The sequence below is a fragment of the Leptinotarsa decemlineata genome, unplaced genomic scaffold (assembly GCF_025532065.1).
Source record: "Leptinotarsa decemlineata unplaced genomic scaffold, Ldec_3_MD MMD2_tig00026307_RagTag_RagTag, whole genome shotgun sequence".
Lineage (NCBI taxonomy): Eukaryota > Metazoa > Arthropoda > Insecta > Coleoptera > Chrysomelidae > Leptinotarsa > Leptinotarsa decemlineata.
The window spans coordinates 8570376-8589612 of NW_027412681.1; the positions used below are offsets into that span (position 1 = coordinate 8570376).

At 36.4% G+C, this 19237-nt stretch overlaps 1 protein-coding gene across 2 annotated transcripts in view; it reads right to left on the reverse strand.

Annotated features, from left to right (window-relative positions):
- Poxn (paired box pox-neuro) overlaps nucleotides 1-19237 on the reverse strand; it is a 71394-nt gene that overhangs the window by 9836 nt on the left and 42321 nt on the right. The window contains exon 3 of one of the 2 annotated variants that reach the window (XM_074180967.1): nucleotides 12750-12970. In XM_074180967.1, coding sequence (XP_074037068.1) covers nucleotides 12750-12970 — 221 coding nt within the window. Of the gene's footprint in view, nucleotides 1-12749; nucleotides 13118-19237 lie in introns of those variants that run through there. The other variant, XM_074180966.1, reaches the window with a different exon arrangement.

Below are 19237 nucleotides of genomic sequence, written 5' to 3' on the forward strand. Positions count from 1 at the left end.
ATATGCTGACATACTCAGCAACCTCTCTAACAGTGATTCGATAACAATTTTTTCACTTTCTCAACATTTTTATCGCTTGTTGATGTGCTGGGGCGTCCAGGACGAACGTCGTCATTTACATCTACTCGACTTTCTGCTATGAAAAGCTTGCACCACTTCTGTTCAAGAGTACAATCTTCGTAGGCCACTGTCAATATATCAAGTGTTTTTGAGCACTCAATTCTATTTCCTACATAGAGTTCGATGCAAATTCTTTGATCCATTATTTTCGATAGCAGAAAATCGCCGAAAACGCAATACACTTCTAACTTTTATGTACCAACTCAAGAAAAAATTAAAAATCGCTAATCGAATATACGTAGTCCCGAAATTTTAACATTCACCCTCGTTTTGTTTGAGGTAATCCTGTTTTATTAGCCCAACGCAGCAGGCGCGCAAAGGAGGGTTACAAATAAGACAGCAGGCGCGCGTGTTAATAAAACAAACTTTTTTCAAATGAAGAAAAACATGTAAAGTGACTTCGAGTTATATCAAGGAGGTTACGTACAGCGCCATCTGCCCGCGAATAGATCAAGCAATAATATCGGTAATTCTTTATATACAGATACCGAGCTTGAGAGTTACAAATAAACAAACATACATACATTCATACATGCATACATACAGGTGAAACCAATATAAAGCGTGTAAAAAAGTAATTTTGATGAAATATAAGTTTTTTCCATTTGAAATTGATGATTGATAGTCCACAACATGAAAATAATGTTACTTCACTTATCATCATAAGTGTGTACCTGTTGCCTTTTGAGTGGCTATATCTTCGAAAGTACATATATGATGGAATTTATTTATTTATTTGAAATTTGGGATACAAACTTGTAAATACCTATAGAAGCATCTACTAATAGTAGTGGTTACAGAGATACTAGGTGTCATCAGACACAAGAAGAAATAAAAATTAATGAAGTAATAAATTTCGTACGTACTAACCAATTATTCGTTATTTTTGCTATGTGTTGAATATTCTTTTCATAGTTATTCTGAAGGAATTCAACTGGCAAATAATTTTCTGTTTCAGTTTCCTATGAGGAACGTGATAAAAAATCATGGATGCTAGATTGGGTGAGTCATAACAGTTTGTTACATAAGTCTTCGTTATTTTGGAATGCAAGAAACTTGCAAATCTGTTCTGGAGTCTTTCTAATCGTGAATTATGTGTATTAAAATGTGGGCTCCATATGACACTTCCGAAATTAAGTTTACTGAAACAAATGCATAGTACCTAAATAGATTTGTACCTAAGTAGACATAATCCAAATGGGGATTGAAAGTCATTTTTGTATCAAAATAGATTCCAAGATTTTTAATTTGGTCTACACTGTTAATAATATTATTGCCCAGGGAGTATTGAAAATGTATCGGTATGTTGATATATTGTTGAGATATACATGCACATTCATTAATATTAAGTTTTAATTTATTGAGGTTACAATGTTTTAAAAAAGCATTGAGGTCTTCTTGAATTTTTGAGCAATCTTTAATCGACGTTACCTTCTGAACATTTTTAAGTCATCAGCATATAATAGTACTTGTGAATGCTTGAAGCAATCTTTCAAATCATTTATGAATACTAGAAACATTAACGGACCCAGATGTGAACGTTGAGGGACTCCTGTTTTGGTTAAATACGCTTTCAGTGTTGGTAAAGAGCGAATGTTTGAACTATCTCGATGTTTTTTTATCAATCTCGAAGCAACCGGTTTGGAATATTCTACTGCATCAAATCAACGTGAAAAACCGATAATACCAACGACGGTATTTTCTCTGGCCGCTCGTTATTTCCTATATCTCTCCATTTATCGGAAAATATTTCGAATCGCTTTATAAATGGTTCGAGTGACCATCATCGTTCGAGGTGTAATAAATGAGCACGCATATATACAGAGCAGCACTATCGCGATGAAATCGCCATTGTCCACGTCGATGTTTGCTAAAGAAGATAAACACGTCGTGCACTCTACATACAACATCAATCATGTTTTCGAATTACAATTACCGACCCTTAATCGCACTACTAAGTTCGAAGTGCCATTTTATTTGTTTGCGTGTCGTTACCGTTTTATGGACGCCACCGATCTGATTCTGGTTATTGAAAGGTTTGGATGTATTAGAAACTGAAATGTCATAATATATTGTTGAGATATCGACATTTTTGTAGAAGTTGATGATAGTATATACAGGGCGTTCCAGCGAAAACTTTTACCTCCCCTGTAAGTCAGAAAGAACATGAAATCGAAAATGTCAAAGATCACTTTTCAATATTTTTATTTCTAGGGGAACTAATTCTGATATGAAAATCATACTCGAAACTTCACCCCCCGCGGTAAGCAACTACCCCCCTATTTTTTTTCAGTGGGTCGAATGATACATCATTTGAAAGATCTTTTGTCCTTCTATTACCTCAGTAATGTTTTTCAAAATTGGTTCATTCCTCATTGAGAAATTAAAAGTTCAACGTTTTGATATAAGAAAAAATAGAAAATTTGCTGTCGTTGATTTTAATAAGGAAATCAACAACAAATACTATTAGTGGGAACAAAATCAACTAATAAATTGTTCAAAATAACTTCCACCTACTTCCATACAATAATACAGTCTACTCTCGAAAGCGTTTCGTACATTATTGAAAATGTTCGGAGTTAATAGAGGCTTAATAGAGTACACTCCCCACTTCAGGTGTCCCCACAGAAAGGAGTCCCTGCTGTGAGATCAGGTGATCTAGCTGGCCACTCCACTGGAGCCCTTCTGCCGATCCAACGCATTGGAAAACGTTCGTCTAAAAACTGTCTCACCCGAACATCAAAATGTGGTGGTGCACCATCCTGCTGAAATGTTATTTCATTTTCTACGCAGTCTTGTAATGGATTTAAGTACGTGTCTCCATTGAGATGGATATGAAGAATGGCTCAACAATATGATTACCAAGAATGTCGGCTCAGATATTCAATTTTTGTGGAGTTTATGAATATGTTTCCATCACCAAATGAGGATTCACATTGCTCTCGTAACGACAATTATGTCTTTTCACTTCACGATTCAACACGAAAGAACTTTAGTCTGAAAAACATGTATTGTATAATAGGTTTGGGTTATTGGTCAATTTCTCGCTGAACACCTCACAAAACTGAAGTCGACGATCATGATCATCTTCGTTTAATTCCTGAAGTAGCTAAATTTTGAAATGATGGAATTTTTAGGCTTTCAAAATCGGAATAACACTGGTAGGTGATACACCAGACGCTCTAGCTACTTGTCTGATAGATTGTCGCTTATCCATTTGTACATGTCCTAAAACTGCAACTTCAACTCCGTTATTTCTGACAGGACGAGATACTTCATGTTTTCTGTTGTAAAGAGAACCTGAAGATCGAAACTTATCTATTAACTGTTTAACGTATTGATGGCTCACGCTGTGGTCTGGATGATTTGTATTATGAATTCTTGCAGCAGCTTTAGCACATTCATTATTTCGATAATAGGTTGCAACAAGTTCTATTCTAGATTAAACAAAAACTAACAGTGTAGTTCATTTCAAAACATTTCCTACTAATTAAATAAATTCTACAAATCTAAAAGACCTTCGATAGAGAATTGTTCGGGAATGACGATTTCTGACTCCGGACATCTCTATCCGTTCATTGTATTGCCACTGGTATCACTTTTGTTGATTTCCTTAATAAAATGAGCGACAGCGATGAATTATCGGTTATAGGTAATGAACTGTTTGAATCGTCGCCGGTTATGACTAATTTACAGTTACAACTATCAAATAGTTTGAATTGTCGATTATAGTTTATATACAGTTCGATATCTACTGTTGACTATAGCTATTCGTCAGTTCGAACTATTGATTAGTGGTAACCGACAGATACATTATCAGTTAGAGGTAATCGATAGTTTGAATTGACGACTATAGTTAATCTACAGTTCGATATCTACTGTTGAATATAGGTAATCATCAGCTGGCATTATTGATTAGAGGTAACCGCTAAATGATTTATCGATTATAGGTAATCGACAGTTTGAATTGTCGATTATTCAATATTTGAGTTGTCGATTAAGAGTACTATACAGTTCAAACTGTCAAATACGGCTAATCAACAGCTTGAACTGTTGAATATAGGTCATCGACAGTTGAATTGTCGCTTATAGTTAATCTATAGTTTCAAATGCCAACTATAGTTAATCTATAGTTCGAATTGTCAAATATCAGTTCAACAGTTTCAACTGTTGAATATAGCTAATTATCAGTTCGAACTATTGATTAAAGGTAACCGACAGATGAATTATCGATTATAGGTAATCGACAGTTTGACTTCGATTATAGGTTATCAATGAATACTTGAACTGTCGATTATAAGTAGTATTCAGTTGTAGCTCTTAAATACGGCTAATCGATAGTTTGAATCGTCGAATATAGGTAATCGATGGTTGAATTGTCGATTATATGTAATCAAGCAATAGTCGAATTGTCGATTATGGATAATATACAGTTGAAACTGTCGGATGTTGGTGATTGACAGTTGAATTGTCGATTATAAATAATCGGACAGTTTGAATTGTTCATTATAGGTTATTATTCAATAGTTGAATTGTCGATTAAGAATAATATACGGCTAAACGAAATTTTGAACTGTCGAATATAGGTCATCGACAGTTGAATTGTTGATTATAGTTAATCTTTATTTCTAAATTTCGACTATAGTTAATCTATAGTTAAAACTGTGGAATATAACTAATCGACAGTTTCAACTGTTGAATATAGCTAATCACCAGTCGAACTATTGATTATAGGTAACCGACAGATGAATTATCGATTAAAGGTAATCGACAGTTTGACTTGTCGATTATAGGTAATTTACAGTTTAAAGTGTCAAATACAGCTAATGCACAGTTTGAATCGTTGCACATAGCTAGTGAGCTCTCGAATATGACTGATTGATAATTTGAAGTGTCGATTATGAAAAATATTCCGCGAGCCTTCAACGCCTTAACAAAAACGGTTGGTTTTATTGTATCATTATTGTCATCATCGTTAGTTGACATGTCTAACTGGCAAAAGCAGTCGCACGTGAGACCGGTGTTTGTATACAGTGTCACAACGCGGTCGCAACCCTCGTTTATCTTTATCAGGATGACACATCTCCGGCAGATTTCCGTTGACCGCGCCGCTTCACATGCCCCAAATATAATTACGAAACAAAACAACTAGAAACACTGCCCATTACACGATGTCTACACGTTATGTTTTTGAAACGAGATTATAGAGCTTAATTTGTTATCAAGAGCTCGATAAAAATGCTACTTTGTTTCGTGTTCGTAAATCATGTCGTACGACGAGGGTTTGAATTATACGTTTTGGGGAGGGGAAAAAGGGTGGAAATGGTATTTTGAAAATATTCAGTACCAGAAAAAAATTAGATTTTACTTTATATGATATTGAATTATCAATTCAAATTGGCACCAGTGGCTTGCGGAAATCTATTAGTAGATTAATGGTACGAAACAATTTTCAAAGTAGACATTTGAGAAAAAAAACGCCTATAGATTTCATTGAAAAGGGTTTGAAAAAATGAAAATATCCTTTTTTTCCAATTACATACATTCTCGTTGACAAATTTTCTTACATTCAACAGTAGCTCTACAAGCTTATGCAGATGACCTTGTCATCTTGGCAAGCTCCACGTCGGAAAGGGCAACTTGTAATATCCTCCAAAGCACGATGGACGTTGTTCACAGTTGGTGACTGAGGGAGCAGATGTTAGTCAACTCCAGCAAAACTGTGATAATCCCCTTCACAAGGAGGAGAAAAATTGGATGATTTAACGCCACTTTCCACAATGGTGAGGTCATTTCATCCGGAACGGAGGCGAAATATCTTGGCTTTGTCCTCGATAAAAAACTCACCTGGAACGCTCACTTGGAAAAAGTTTTACACAAAGCCAGACTATCTCTATGGACATGTCGAAGGATTTGTGGTAAAACTTGGGGCTTAGGTCCCAAACAAATCCATTGGATTTATGTGATGATTGTAAGACAAATAATCACTTATGGTGCAATTTCCTGGTGGCCGAAGGCTTTACAGAAAACGGCCCTGGGGCGGAGCTCTCTTGCTTACAGAGACAGGCTTGTCTGGTCAGCAGTGGTGCCATCAGTACCAACCTGTCAGCGGCCATGGAGATCCTTCTAGATCTACTTCGTCTCCACATTATTTTGGAGAGAGAGGCTAGATGGACTGCATATAGACTTGTGCATATTGCCAATTGCTCAAATCACTTTAATGCAGAGTGCAACAGACTGTTGGTTGACACTGGAAGTCACAGCATTCTGGAAATGACCTCTGGCATAAGGATGCCTCCAACTGTCAACTACGAACTGTCTTACAAAGTACTGTTCCCGAATAGAGAGGACTGGATCCTCCGGGAGAATGAAATATTGAGAGCAGATAGTTGCTGGTTTACAGATGGATCAAAAACACCTTCCGGTTCTGCTGCAGGTGTTTCCAGTCGCAGACCCAGGACAGAGATATATATGCGACTGTATTTCAAGCGGGAATTTACGCTATTGAATTTTGTGCGGAGAAATTGGAAGAATAGAATCTCCTACCGAGCAACGTCTAAATTGGTAGTGAATTGTCAAAAACGACTCTCCTCATTAGGAAGACATAACAAATTGCCTCTGGTCTGGATTCCTGGCCATACTGGCCTGGAAGGCATTGAGGCTGCTGACTCTCTTGCGAAGGAGGGTACCACAAGCAGCTTCATCGAACCAGAACCTGTCATTGACATTACTTTAGGCTTTGCCAAACAAAGATTGAGCACCTGGATGGCAAGAAGATTTATGACTTCTGGACTTCCAGGATTGGCCCACTCCAAGGTGTTTATTCACCCTTCGAAGCTTGATACCAAATAGTTGTTGGACTACAGTAGGGATGAACTACGATGTCTAACAGGCCTTCTTATAGGTCACTGTCATTCGAATCATCATATGCAGAGACCTGGACTGTCGGCAGACAGTGTGTATCGCCTCTGTTTGGAAAATGATGGAACATCAGAGACATACTTTATGTCTGCCTCGCTGGGGACAGAATCAAGTTTTTAGAGAACGGCAGAGCCGTATTCTTACCATCTAACCCGAAAGACCACTCACCATACAATCTAATGGGCTTCGTTAAGAAGCGAAAAACATCATAACAAATATCACTTTCGCCAGTCTCTGCTTGAAGTTAGAGAATACAATCAGCCTATCCTATACTTTATTACGGATTCAATATTCCTTGAACGTAGAGCTAGTGTCCCGTCTATTCCGGAGAGTATGGAAAAAATCAAATGTACTGTGGAACGCATGATTTAGCAAGCTAACTGTAACAAACGAAAAACTGTGGGCAGTTTGGGATTTTGGCTCCATAACTTACATTCGGATGTACAGGATCAAAATCGCAAAAATCGTAATTTCAGCAACTTTTCTATACTGGACACGTGAAAATAAAAAAGAATCAGAGTTCAGGATATCGGTTTTCTTGAAACAAAATTCTTTAAATTCACATCTGAAAGTGTACGATACCAGAAATCGAGTATGTCACGAGCCAATGGAAAATTTTAACGCCCGATGGCCATCTCCTCTATTGACATATTTTATTTGCAGGATATGGTCAGGTGGAAGTGTACAATCCAAAATCATAAGTCTACAGTATAACCATGAAACGACGGGTTAATACAGCTCCTCTCAAATCCACTTCACAACGCACTAAAGGAGTAGAGTAACAGCAAACATATATTATAGCAGTAACTTTATTAGTCTTCGACGATTCCAATGGCCAGATTTGTTAGAATTTGTGCTGGAGCTTGCTGCGGAGAGAGTTCTTCACTGTCATCACCTCTTTGGAGCGGCATTTTTCCACCCCGATGTAAGTATACGTCTTTTCGACATCCACATGATACACTATGTTTCCATCTACGAGCTGCACATTCTTTCCGCTATCCCTGCATCTCAGAAAAATACCGACGCCAACCGTTCTCAACAAGCGTGCAGAGCTGCCAACCTACGACAATTGATTTCAGGCGACGATAATTACTTTCAGTGAAACAAGCGCCTGTGTCTATTAAATAATCAGTAGTTATTCTTTGGTGTCGTGTAATAATTAGCTCCGCTTCCCGCAGGACGGAGGTTCATAAACGCTTCGTAAACAAAAAATACTAATATAAACAGAAGTAGAACGCGATCTAATTGCGACGCCGTTTGGTACTAACGTCATGCGAACATTAAGATCGGTTTTAGTTGATAGGGGTTTTGTTTCATCACGTTATCCGTATTATCACTCAAATGCCGTCCTGAAAAAGGCGTGGAATATTCCTTTCCTTATTCAATATGGAGAATAATTTTAGGAAGCATTTTTGAATCTTTAACTTTTCAAAGAGTCAAAGTCAGTTTTTGTTAGATTCAACTGAGAAAAACAGGAAAGTTACTTTCAAATCTGCTTGATCCCTCCAAGAGGTGTTAGTTGACTCTAAAAATTAATTGATGGAAAATAAACAGTTGAGGATTGAGAAAAATTACCCTTAAAATATGAACAACTGTATATTGGTCATACTAAATATGATATGGAAACTCGTTTCAAAGAACACGCTGAATATAACACATTGTGTTCGAAGAAAAAATATCTATTGATACACCATAACGAATGTTTGGTGTACACACTGGAATTTTTCTCTCCTTTCATATTTGAAAGGAATTTCTGTGCATTCTTTATAATTTTTTTTGCAAATAGCTCATTTCAAAGTTTTTTTTATTCATCCACTATTAGAAAGTTTCTCAAATTAATTTTGTATGAAGATGGATACGTGAAAAGTCAGAAAACTTTTCTCAAAAAGTAATCTCTCCAAAAACTATTCCCATTCAACCAACTTATACTTTTGAACTTTTCTTAAGCATCAAATTAACTGAAATATAAATAAAATTATCATTCAGCAGCAATACTCAATCTAAAAATTGCTTGAGATCATGATCTAAGAGCTGTCTGTAAGTTTGCGGCAAGTTTATAGTGCAATTAATTTAAAAAAAAGTCAAAATAATTGTTTTGAGAAAATCATTATATGTTTTTATGATCTGAGTAATTGGCGACTATCTCATTGATTCCAAACCTAGACCTTTAAAAACTTTAGCTTTGGTGACGAAAATTTTTTGAAGTTACTCATTTATCGAAGACGATTTACTAGCAGAAATATATTTTAGTTGGAAAGTACTATCCAGGTTAATTAAAGTTCTCTTAGTTTGAACATGTATTTTAAAGACTTTCTAGAGTTTTTTGTAGGCGGCTACTGAGTAAAAGAAAGTCGTAAGAGAAAGAAAATCAAGTGAACTAAGGTATTGTTCTACTGAAACTGTTTCTTCCACATTAGAACAAAAATAGTGTCACTCGATGCAGGTTTTGCTAACCAACTTAGCATCATCAGGAGATAATTGAAACGAATTTTATATTTCTCAAACTTTTCTTTTTCGGCGACAATTCTGAATGGCCTTCCAAATGCAATAAAATTCACTTTTTGGCGAAGGTACAAATTTTACCTTTTGGCGAAGGCACAAGAATTCGCCGTTTGGTGAAGGCGTTATAATTCATAAGGTAACTTTCGAATGACATGAAAAAATGAATTATACCTATTATTTTCGTTCAATTTCCATTCATTGGAAAATATGAATATTATTCAGTAGCCGAGCATTTTTTTTATAGTGTACTTTCCACGCCTGTGACGACTGAGCCATGACGGTGAACTATCTGGTAAACTATTGTGAATGGTGTTGTTGAAGTCAAATAATAAAATCTGACTACTTTTATATGCAATGATCGTGAAAAAAATACGATCACAATATTCACAGCATTCGTTTATCCACAAAATATTCACAGCATCTTGAAAACACACAAAGTCATCATTAACATCCCAAAAATAATTAACAGGTCAATAATATCAATAAACGTGATACCTTCAGCGAAGAACAGAAATGTGAAAAGCGACTTTTCATTATTGATTTCATTGATATTCAACATAGTAGGTATAGTATTCAACGAGCAGTAAATGTAACTTGTTATAAATCATTCAAGCAAGTAAAAGAGACTACTATACTTTTTATATAACTCATAACAAGAATATTGTTACAAATTAATGAGTTAACTGTCCTAAACAAATTTATTTTCCAACAATATTTCATCAATCACAAATTAATTTATTCACATCACTTAGCAACTAACGCTTAATTTATTTCCACTATTTGAATTTCTTGTCTAGCCGCTCGATTCACTTTCTGAACTGCCCTTTTGGGTCGGGAAGAAGTGCTTATATCGGTAACGGTCCTTTCTAGAAATCTATAGTCGGTTCGGTCGTAGAATTTTACCGGCGATTCCCAACTACATTCTTTCGTGGTGATGTCATGTGTTTGTTTGCTGAGTCGGCCGGCATATCGATCAGGAGCGGCTTCAGATTCGTTACAATTTTTCAAAATGAAATGCATTCGTTAAGGAGATTCCAAAATTGAGATTGAGCTCAGAACCTCTGCTTCTGTACACTAGCTCATTACTTCAAGAAGCTGGTGACACGTTTTAGTGTGACAAAGTAGTTCCAGTTTCATTTTGTTATTGGGAGAGAAACTTCCGAAAAATATAATTTTTTTCGTTATATTTCATATTTCTACTGGGAAACACTCACCTCCCAACTCCATGTAATTATTCTTGTTTTTCATTGTCAATTATATATTTCAAATGATTAGGCTTGAATTTTGAGAACATATTTTGAAAAGAAAATTCTCAAGGCTAACTTGCAAGTGAAAACAATTGAGAGTAGTCGTACAAAGAAAAACTATTATTATTTTAATATAAATTGAAACCGATATATTTTTAGGAGAGATTGATTCATGGGAAACAAATAGAAGGGATTAATTTCGAAATAAACTCTCTACAAAAATGTGGTGATCCTGCAAAGAAGTAACTTTCAATGTTCATATGAAAGTAGTTGTTTTGGAAGTATTTTTTTCCTGTTATCCAATATTTATATGAGAGTAGTTATTTCGAGAGTATCTTTTCTTCCAGTTTGTGTCTGAGAATTACTTCTTTCCATGATCTATACATCTTTGTGAATAGTTTATTCTGAAATTAATCTATTTCTTATTTCGTTTGGAAGTTTCTCACATTTTTGTATGAAGATGGAGAAATAGAAAGCCAACATTTTTATTTCTCAATTATTTTACCATGTTTCATATCTTCAATCTGGCAAGTAACTATTTTTAGCAAGTGATTGAAAATTAGGTTTTTGTATCTGAAATAATTTTTTTGCTAAAAATAAGAATAGGCCCACTAACAAAGTGATCATCAATCTGTTTAATAATTATGACTGGATGGTACTAATCCGTAACTGTTTACATTTGAGAAGTTTGAAATGCACTGTTTTTTGACTTCAACAAATTATAACGATTTTTTTGTTTAAAAAGACAAGGCCAGAAAATAAAAGACAATCATGAGAATAAAACTCTACAATTTTGTGAAATAATTATTATTGAAAGTTGAAAAAGATGAACGTTAGTCCTGTTTCTTGAGTTTGAAATCTCACAAATATCTGTATCTCTGTATATGTAGAGTAGGGAGGGTGAGTGTAACAATAGCACTTAGGCCACATGTGCCCCATTGTACATTTTCCCGAGGAGTTGTCCTCCTAGGTCTTCAGTGCCAAGGTCACTGGGAGACATCTCCTTTATATCGGCAGGTGTAGGCCAAGACTCGCCGAACACACACTATCTTATTGACAATAACTCCGGGCACTCGCATAGGACATGCCTGATAGTATTATCTTCCTGTTCACACATCCTGCATAGAGGTGTGTCTACTAGCCCCATATTATGGAGGTGTTTCCTTAGTTGACAGTAGCAAGTTAGAAATTCTACTGTTAAGCGTAGATTTTTCCTGATCATCGCCAGATATTTCTTCGGCGCCAGCTTTCCAGGGTCGCCCAGGGTGATCCTGGCAAGATTGCATCCTTTGATTCCATCCCATCTCTTTGAGGATTGAGCATGGGTGTAACATTTGACTAGTTCCGCAATTGTCGAAGTCATCAGGCCGTAGGTGCCACTGGGTCCTAACATTCTATGTCCAGCTGCTTCCTTGGCTAAAGAGCCGGCAATACGATTACCTTTACTCCGGTCGTCTCCTTTAACCCACCTCAGGATAATGTTATTATCTACCGAGGCTTTGGCTAACTATTGGTGACACACTTGGTATTAGCTCTGAGGTTATACGTTGTCTGTTCAAAGCTAATAGTTCTTGTCTTCTGTCAGTTCAGATTGTTATGTTTTTGGCAGAAATTCCTTTCTTGGTTATTTCTTTTGTGGCGATTGAGATACCAGCCAGTTCTGTTTGGACCACGCTGGTATTTCTTCCCATTCCCCACTTAATCCTTAGGCTTAGTGATCTGGAGTACACTCCACATCCTGAGCCTTATTTGGTTTTTGAGTCGTCTGTATATATGCGTATTGCATTTGTATCATCTGACTCTATGTTCTGCCTAATTTGTATTTTGTAGGGTTTATTAAACACAAACCTGGGTTCAATTCACAAATCTCACAAATATGATATAGTTTCAAAATTCAACCTCATCCAGGTATGAACAAAAATAAATGAAAACAGAAATGTTATTCATGAGTATACTCACTTTTGTTTTAGATCCTCCAATTGATCCAGGCCTAATAGACCCAGTTTCGTAAAACCTCGTCAAAATTTTGGAGACACATCCATGGGAGACCAGCAGCTGTCTAGATATGTCGCAAGGTCGAACTCCTAATAAAGCCAATTCTACTATCCTTCTTCTTACGCAGTCTGGAAGAGGCCTTCCATTAACAAAAACTCCTCCAAGCTGGTTGACACCTGCTTGTCCTGGAATTGTAAAATGTTTGATTATTTGTATATCGAATATATCTTGAGTAAGTTCCATTGGTTTTGTATTGAGTATGATAGATCCAATGTTTGAAGTGTTACCTAGCAACATTCTTTGTTTTTGGAAACAATGACCAATTCTCTCTCGAAAATAATAATTATGAATTTCACTAAAATTTGTATAAAATTTCAACTTTCAGTTTCATTTCGACTTTCCCTAGGAACATTGATTTTTTTCAATAGGGAAATTCAAACTCAAAATGTGTATGAAAAATATATCAACGTGTTCAAAGACAAATTATCATACATTGTATGTGTGAAATGTTTGGTTCTCTTTTATATATCTTTAAGAATTATAAGAAAAAAGAATATAATAAAAAAAGTTAAAAAAATTCAACTCTTAAAGTTTTTTGACCAGCTCATTTTGATATTGATACATTTCACTGTATTCTCAGGATATTCTATCAAGAATATTCATTAGATTTTGAAGGTTTTTATGAAAAACTTGGTTTAAAGTCACTTAATAATAATAATATATTTACTGCCATGGGTTTCCTATGAAACATCAGCAACGTCAAATACAAAATTAGAATTTACAAACACACATATAAATATATAAGTACATACCTGAAATTTCAAGTGAAATGTGAAAATATATCATCACTTAGAATACGTTAATTTGTGGCTGTTACAAAAAATAAAATAAAGTATGCTTATATAACTCATACGTTACACTTTACAGACATTGTTGTATTCGTCAAGTAAATAGAGGGGATATTCCTTCAAAGTTAGTTTGAAGGTACTCATGGTATTGATTTTTTTTGAAATGTGGAGGCAGAGTGCGTTATATATTTTAATACAGTTATAGTACGAACCTTCCTCGAACAGACTTGTTCTATGTAGTAGATGATTCCTTCCTTTGTTACCATATTTCAAATGTATTGATTATTTGCAGGAAATTTGTGCAGGTATTTTTAGTATTTTTTATATATGTAGGCATAATGAACAGTCATGATTCCTAATTTAAAAAAATAATTGTCCGCAAGAGTTATCATTTTTCAGGTTGAGCATAATTCTTATGATTTTTGTCTGATAGATGAATATATCCTTAGATGTTGCATGATACCAAAATATTACGCTATAATCAATCACCGAATGGACATAAGCCAAATACAATATTTTGATATCGTTAATACTATGTGAATAAATATAATTTGTAAACATTTCCAAAATACAAATCATGAAATTATAAAACAACAACAAAAGTTAATTGGCGTTCCGGGGCGACTTCATTGATTCCAGTGGCGCATTTGTTTTTTTAGCTGCAGGAAAACCCGGAAAAACCTGCAGAACCACATCATCTGAAGATCTTGATCTGCCAATGTCCACTCTTTCATAAAACAAAATGTAGGGTGTCTACAGAGGCTCCAATAAGTTCAATACATCGCCAGAACACTTCGTGACACAACTATCGTCAAACTTAAACCAGTCCGTTTCGTCTTTGACCAAGGCGTAATAATGATTAGATTCAACGCCAGAACCACAGTGAACAATGACTGCATGAAGATTATAATAGTGGTCTGCTAGATTGAAGTATTCATCTATTTCGACCCTGAGGTATCTTATGATACAACAAGCTGACGTTAATTTACCCATTACTGTTTTTACCTGATCAGTCCAACGCAATTCTTTATCAATCATAATCCCTAAAAATTTGGAAGAGAAAGTTTCATCCATTTCAGAATTGTCTATATTCATATGTAGTGGACGGTATAAGACCAGCCCTACTTCAGTGGGGACTGGACACTCTTATGCCACACCTGGTTGGAATATTCAGAGCCTCTCTAGCTCTGAGGTATATTCCCAGTAAGTGGAGAGAAGTAAGAGTAGTATTTATACCCAAACCAGGTAGGATGGACTACACCCTACCAAAAGCATTCCGACCAATTAGTCTCACATCGTTTTTCTTAAAAACCATGGAGAGACTATGTGAGCGGTATATAAGAGATGAAGTACTTGTTAACAACCCACTTCATCCAAATCAGCATGCATATACCCCGGGAAGGTCTACTGATTCGGCCCTTCACCATGTGGTTGGCAGAATCGAGAGATCATTGGATAACAAAGAATCCACCCTAGGTATATTCATAGATATTGAGGGAGCGTTTGATAAAACAACCTTTCCAACAATTACCCAGCAACTACACTCCAGGAATGTACCCCTGGTAGTAGGAGAATGGATACTCCAGATGCTCTCTAGCAGAGCAATAAGTATTAATGTAGAAGACATCACAGTAAAAGGACTGGTCATGAGGGGATGTCCACAGGGAGGGGTCTTATCACCCCTTCTCTGGAACATAGTTCTGGATACCCTAATTAATCACCTTAACAAAAATGGATTCTACACAATTGCATACGCAGATGACATAGTTATCTTGCAGACCGGCAAATTTGTAAACACACTGTGCGATAGAGCGCAGGATGGGCTCAAATTGATAGAAACATGGTGTAAGGAACACTCACTGTCGATCAATCCCAAGAAGACTGAGATGGTCCTTTTCACCAGGAAAAGAAGTTTAACGAGCTTAAAACCTCCTGAAATCTTCAAAAGCCAACTAAACTTCTCTGAAGAGGTGAAATACCTTGGTATTATCCTCGACAAGAAGCTAACATGGAACTCTCATCTACAGAGTAGAGCAAAAAGAGCATACGTGGCTTATGAGCAATGTCGGAGGACAGTGGGACGCGCATGGGGTCTTTCACCCCGTGTAGTCGCCTGGATCTACACTGCAATAATAAGACCTATGTTAACGTATGGAGCCATTGCATGGGGACCTAAAGTTCTACAAGCAACGGCCATCCAAAAATTATACCAAATACAGCGACTGGCTTGTTTAAACATCACAGGAGCCATGAGAACAACACCAACCGCGGCAATGGAATTAATCACGGGTCTGACCCCTCTGGACCTGTACGTTAAGGAGGTTGCGTTAATGGCCATGGTACGATTGCACACGGCTGGTGTAAACCTAGAAGTAGGAATGGGTCGATTGAGGTTGGGCCTGTGGCAGAAAGCGCTTACTGCGCAACCTCTGCTGCAGGCAACAAGTGATGCAATTGAACCCAGGTTTGTGTTTAATAAACCCTACAAAATACAAATCAAGCAGAACACAGAGTCAGATGTTACAAATGCAATACGGATTTATACAGATGGCTCAAAAACCAAAGAAGGCTCAGGATGTGGAGTGTACTCCAGATCACTAAGCCTAAGGATTAAGTGGGGAATGGGAAGAAATACCAGCGTGGTCCAAACAGAACTGGCTGGTATCTCAATCGCCACAAAAGAAATAACCAAGAAAAGAATTTCTGGCAAAAACATTACAATCTGCACTGATAGCAGACAAGCACTATTAGCCTTGAACAGACACCGTGTTACTTCAGGGCTAGCACTAGAGTGCCACGAAGATTTAGCCAAAGCCTCGATAGATAATAACATTATCCTGAGGTGGGTTAAAGGGCACAACAGGAGTAAAGGTAATCGCATTGCCGACTCTTTAGCCAAGGAAGCGGCTGGACTAAGAATTTTAGGACCAAGTGGCACCCACGGCCTGATGACTTCGACAATTGCGGAACTAGTCAAAAGTTACACCCATGCTCAATCTCTAAAGAGATGGGATGAAATCAAAGGATGTAATCTTGCCAGGATCACCTTGGGCGACCCTGGGAAGCTGGCGCCGAAGAAATATCTGGCGATGACCAGGAAAAATCTACGCCTTACAGTAGGATTTCTGACTGGCCACTGTCAGCTAAGGAAACACCTACATAATATGGGGCTAGTGGACACACCTCTATGCAGGATGTGTGAACAGGAAGATGAGACTGTCAGGCATGTCCTGTGCGAGTGCCCGGAGTTATCGTCAATAAGAGAGTGTGTGTTCGGCGAGTCTTGGCCTACACCTGCCGATATAAAGGAGATGTCTCCCAGCGACCTGTCCACCTTCCTGGAAAGGACAGGATGGACGACGACCTAGGAGGACAACTCCTCGGGAGGATGTACAATGGGTCACATGTGGCCTAAGTGCGTGGGCTTACACTCACCCTCCCTACTCTACAGATACAGACAGATATGTAGTGGAGCTTCCGTACCGTTTCTGAAATTTATATAATTGGTTTTATTATTATTGATTAGAAGATAGTTTTTTCTCACCACTCAACAACTCGAGACACTGAAATTTATATAATTGGTTTTATTATTATTGATTAGAAGATAGTTTTTTCTCACCACTCAACAACTCGAGACACTGTTACATTAGATGTTTCATCGGTAGCCAAGCGGTTCGGCGTGGGTGCTTTGTTCACTCACTCGAATTGACTGCCGTGTTGGTCGGTGGTTCAAGCCCTGGTCTGAACGATCGATCTTCACTTGCTATCGTCCAACCTGTGTTAGGAATCCCACGTTAAAAGGTAAGACCTCGTTAATCCTTAGCTCGCACAAGTTTCGACTTATGAGGGTTACCGTTCGTAGGGGTGCGACAGCTGGTTGAAGGAAAAACAGATTTTTTTTAAACAGATTTAGAGTATAAATATCCCTCTGACACAAAAACTGAGATGTCAGCGAACAGAAATACTGAGCTGATGTTTATTTGGGGAATTATGTCGTTGATAAATATCAGAAAAAGAATTGGACCGAGTATGGAACCCTGAGGAACTCCTATGACAGTTTGTACTTTTTCAGAGTAGTATACCGAAGATTAGAAATTATTTTTAGATGAGATACCAACTATTTGTGTTCGGTTGCTGAGGTAAGATTTTATTAGATCATTGGCTCTTTCTCTAACACCATAGCGCTCTAGTTTTAGCATTAGTAGCTCATGATTAATGAGGTCAAAAGCTTTCGGCAGGTCAAAATAAATGCCAGGTACTTTATTGCCTTTATCGAGTTGATCAATTATATGGCTAAGTGAATCATAAATCGCAGATTTGGTGGATCTATTAGGGATGAAACCGTACTGATTCATCACAAATATATTATTTTCAATAAAATACAACAAAAAACTATTGTAAATTAGGCGTTCAATTATTTATAGTTTGATATTTCATTTTTTCCCTTTTTTATAAACTAGCATAATTTTTACAATTTTCACTTTTCTTTTTGATGACTTATGTATAGGGAGGTTCCAGAAATGTACACGTAGTGTTAATATTTTAGTAATTTTAACAAAAATATAGATATGATATACGGCAATTATCAATAATGCTATAATGCTGATTGGCAATATTAGACTTCGACCTAAAATAGGTAAGGCAAGTGTGAGAGCATTCGGCTGCCACCTTCTGAAGGGAACAGATCTATCACCCTGAAAATGTACCTTCGGTGAGTGTACCTTATGATTCATATTGTTGGTTTGTTAGATTATATTTTTCAAAAAGCGTATCATTGTTGAAGGCTATGTTGTACTTTCATTTCAATAAATTCAAGTATTTTCTACCAATGCTTATTATTCCTATTTGAATCCTACCACCTGAGTCGCGAGGCATTTGGCCCGCGACAATATATTGTCACCATGGCCTTCAAACTCCCAACAGAAAATAATGTAATATTTTCTTCTTATGGAAAAAGTCAAGTCGGCCCTGTTGATGGGTGCAGTGTGTCTGTTGAAGGTATAATTCAAAGGAATATCTATTTATACCGCCTTCAAAATACAATGTTTTTTCAATCCTCTTCAACTAAATACTCATTTGTTGGAGAATATCTTGGTTACTACTGGATATATTTTTATTGTAGTTGATTTGGTATTATTTTCGTTATGAATAAATTTTGTATATTCATTTATTCAATTCGTTGGTAGTAAATGATTTTAATGCAGTATTCCTATGACAATAATATTGTATATATATATATATATATATATATATATATATATATATATATATATATATATATATATATATATATATATATATATATATATATATAGATATACTGCTGTAGTTTCTCCCATTACTGGACAGGCATGAATACTATTATTAACATTCAAAAAAGTTCACATATAAAATTGACAGGAATTCCATTCCGGTCATAAAGATAAAATTGAAACTAATTAAGGAAAATATTCCCACGTTATGATAATTATCGTATAAAACCAACTCACAAATAATAGTAAAAGCTAGCAGAAAGTATCATTTGAGTCCCCGATGGAGCGACTATAAAATTCATAAAAACGATTTTCGTATTCATCGTTCACGTGTGATATAAACATAATAATT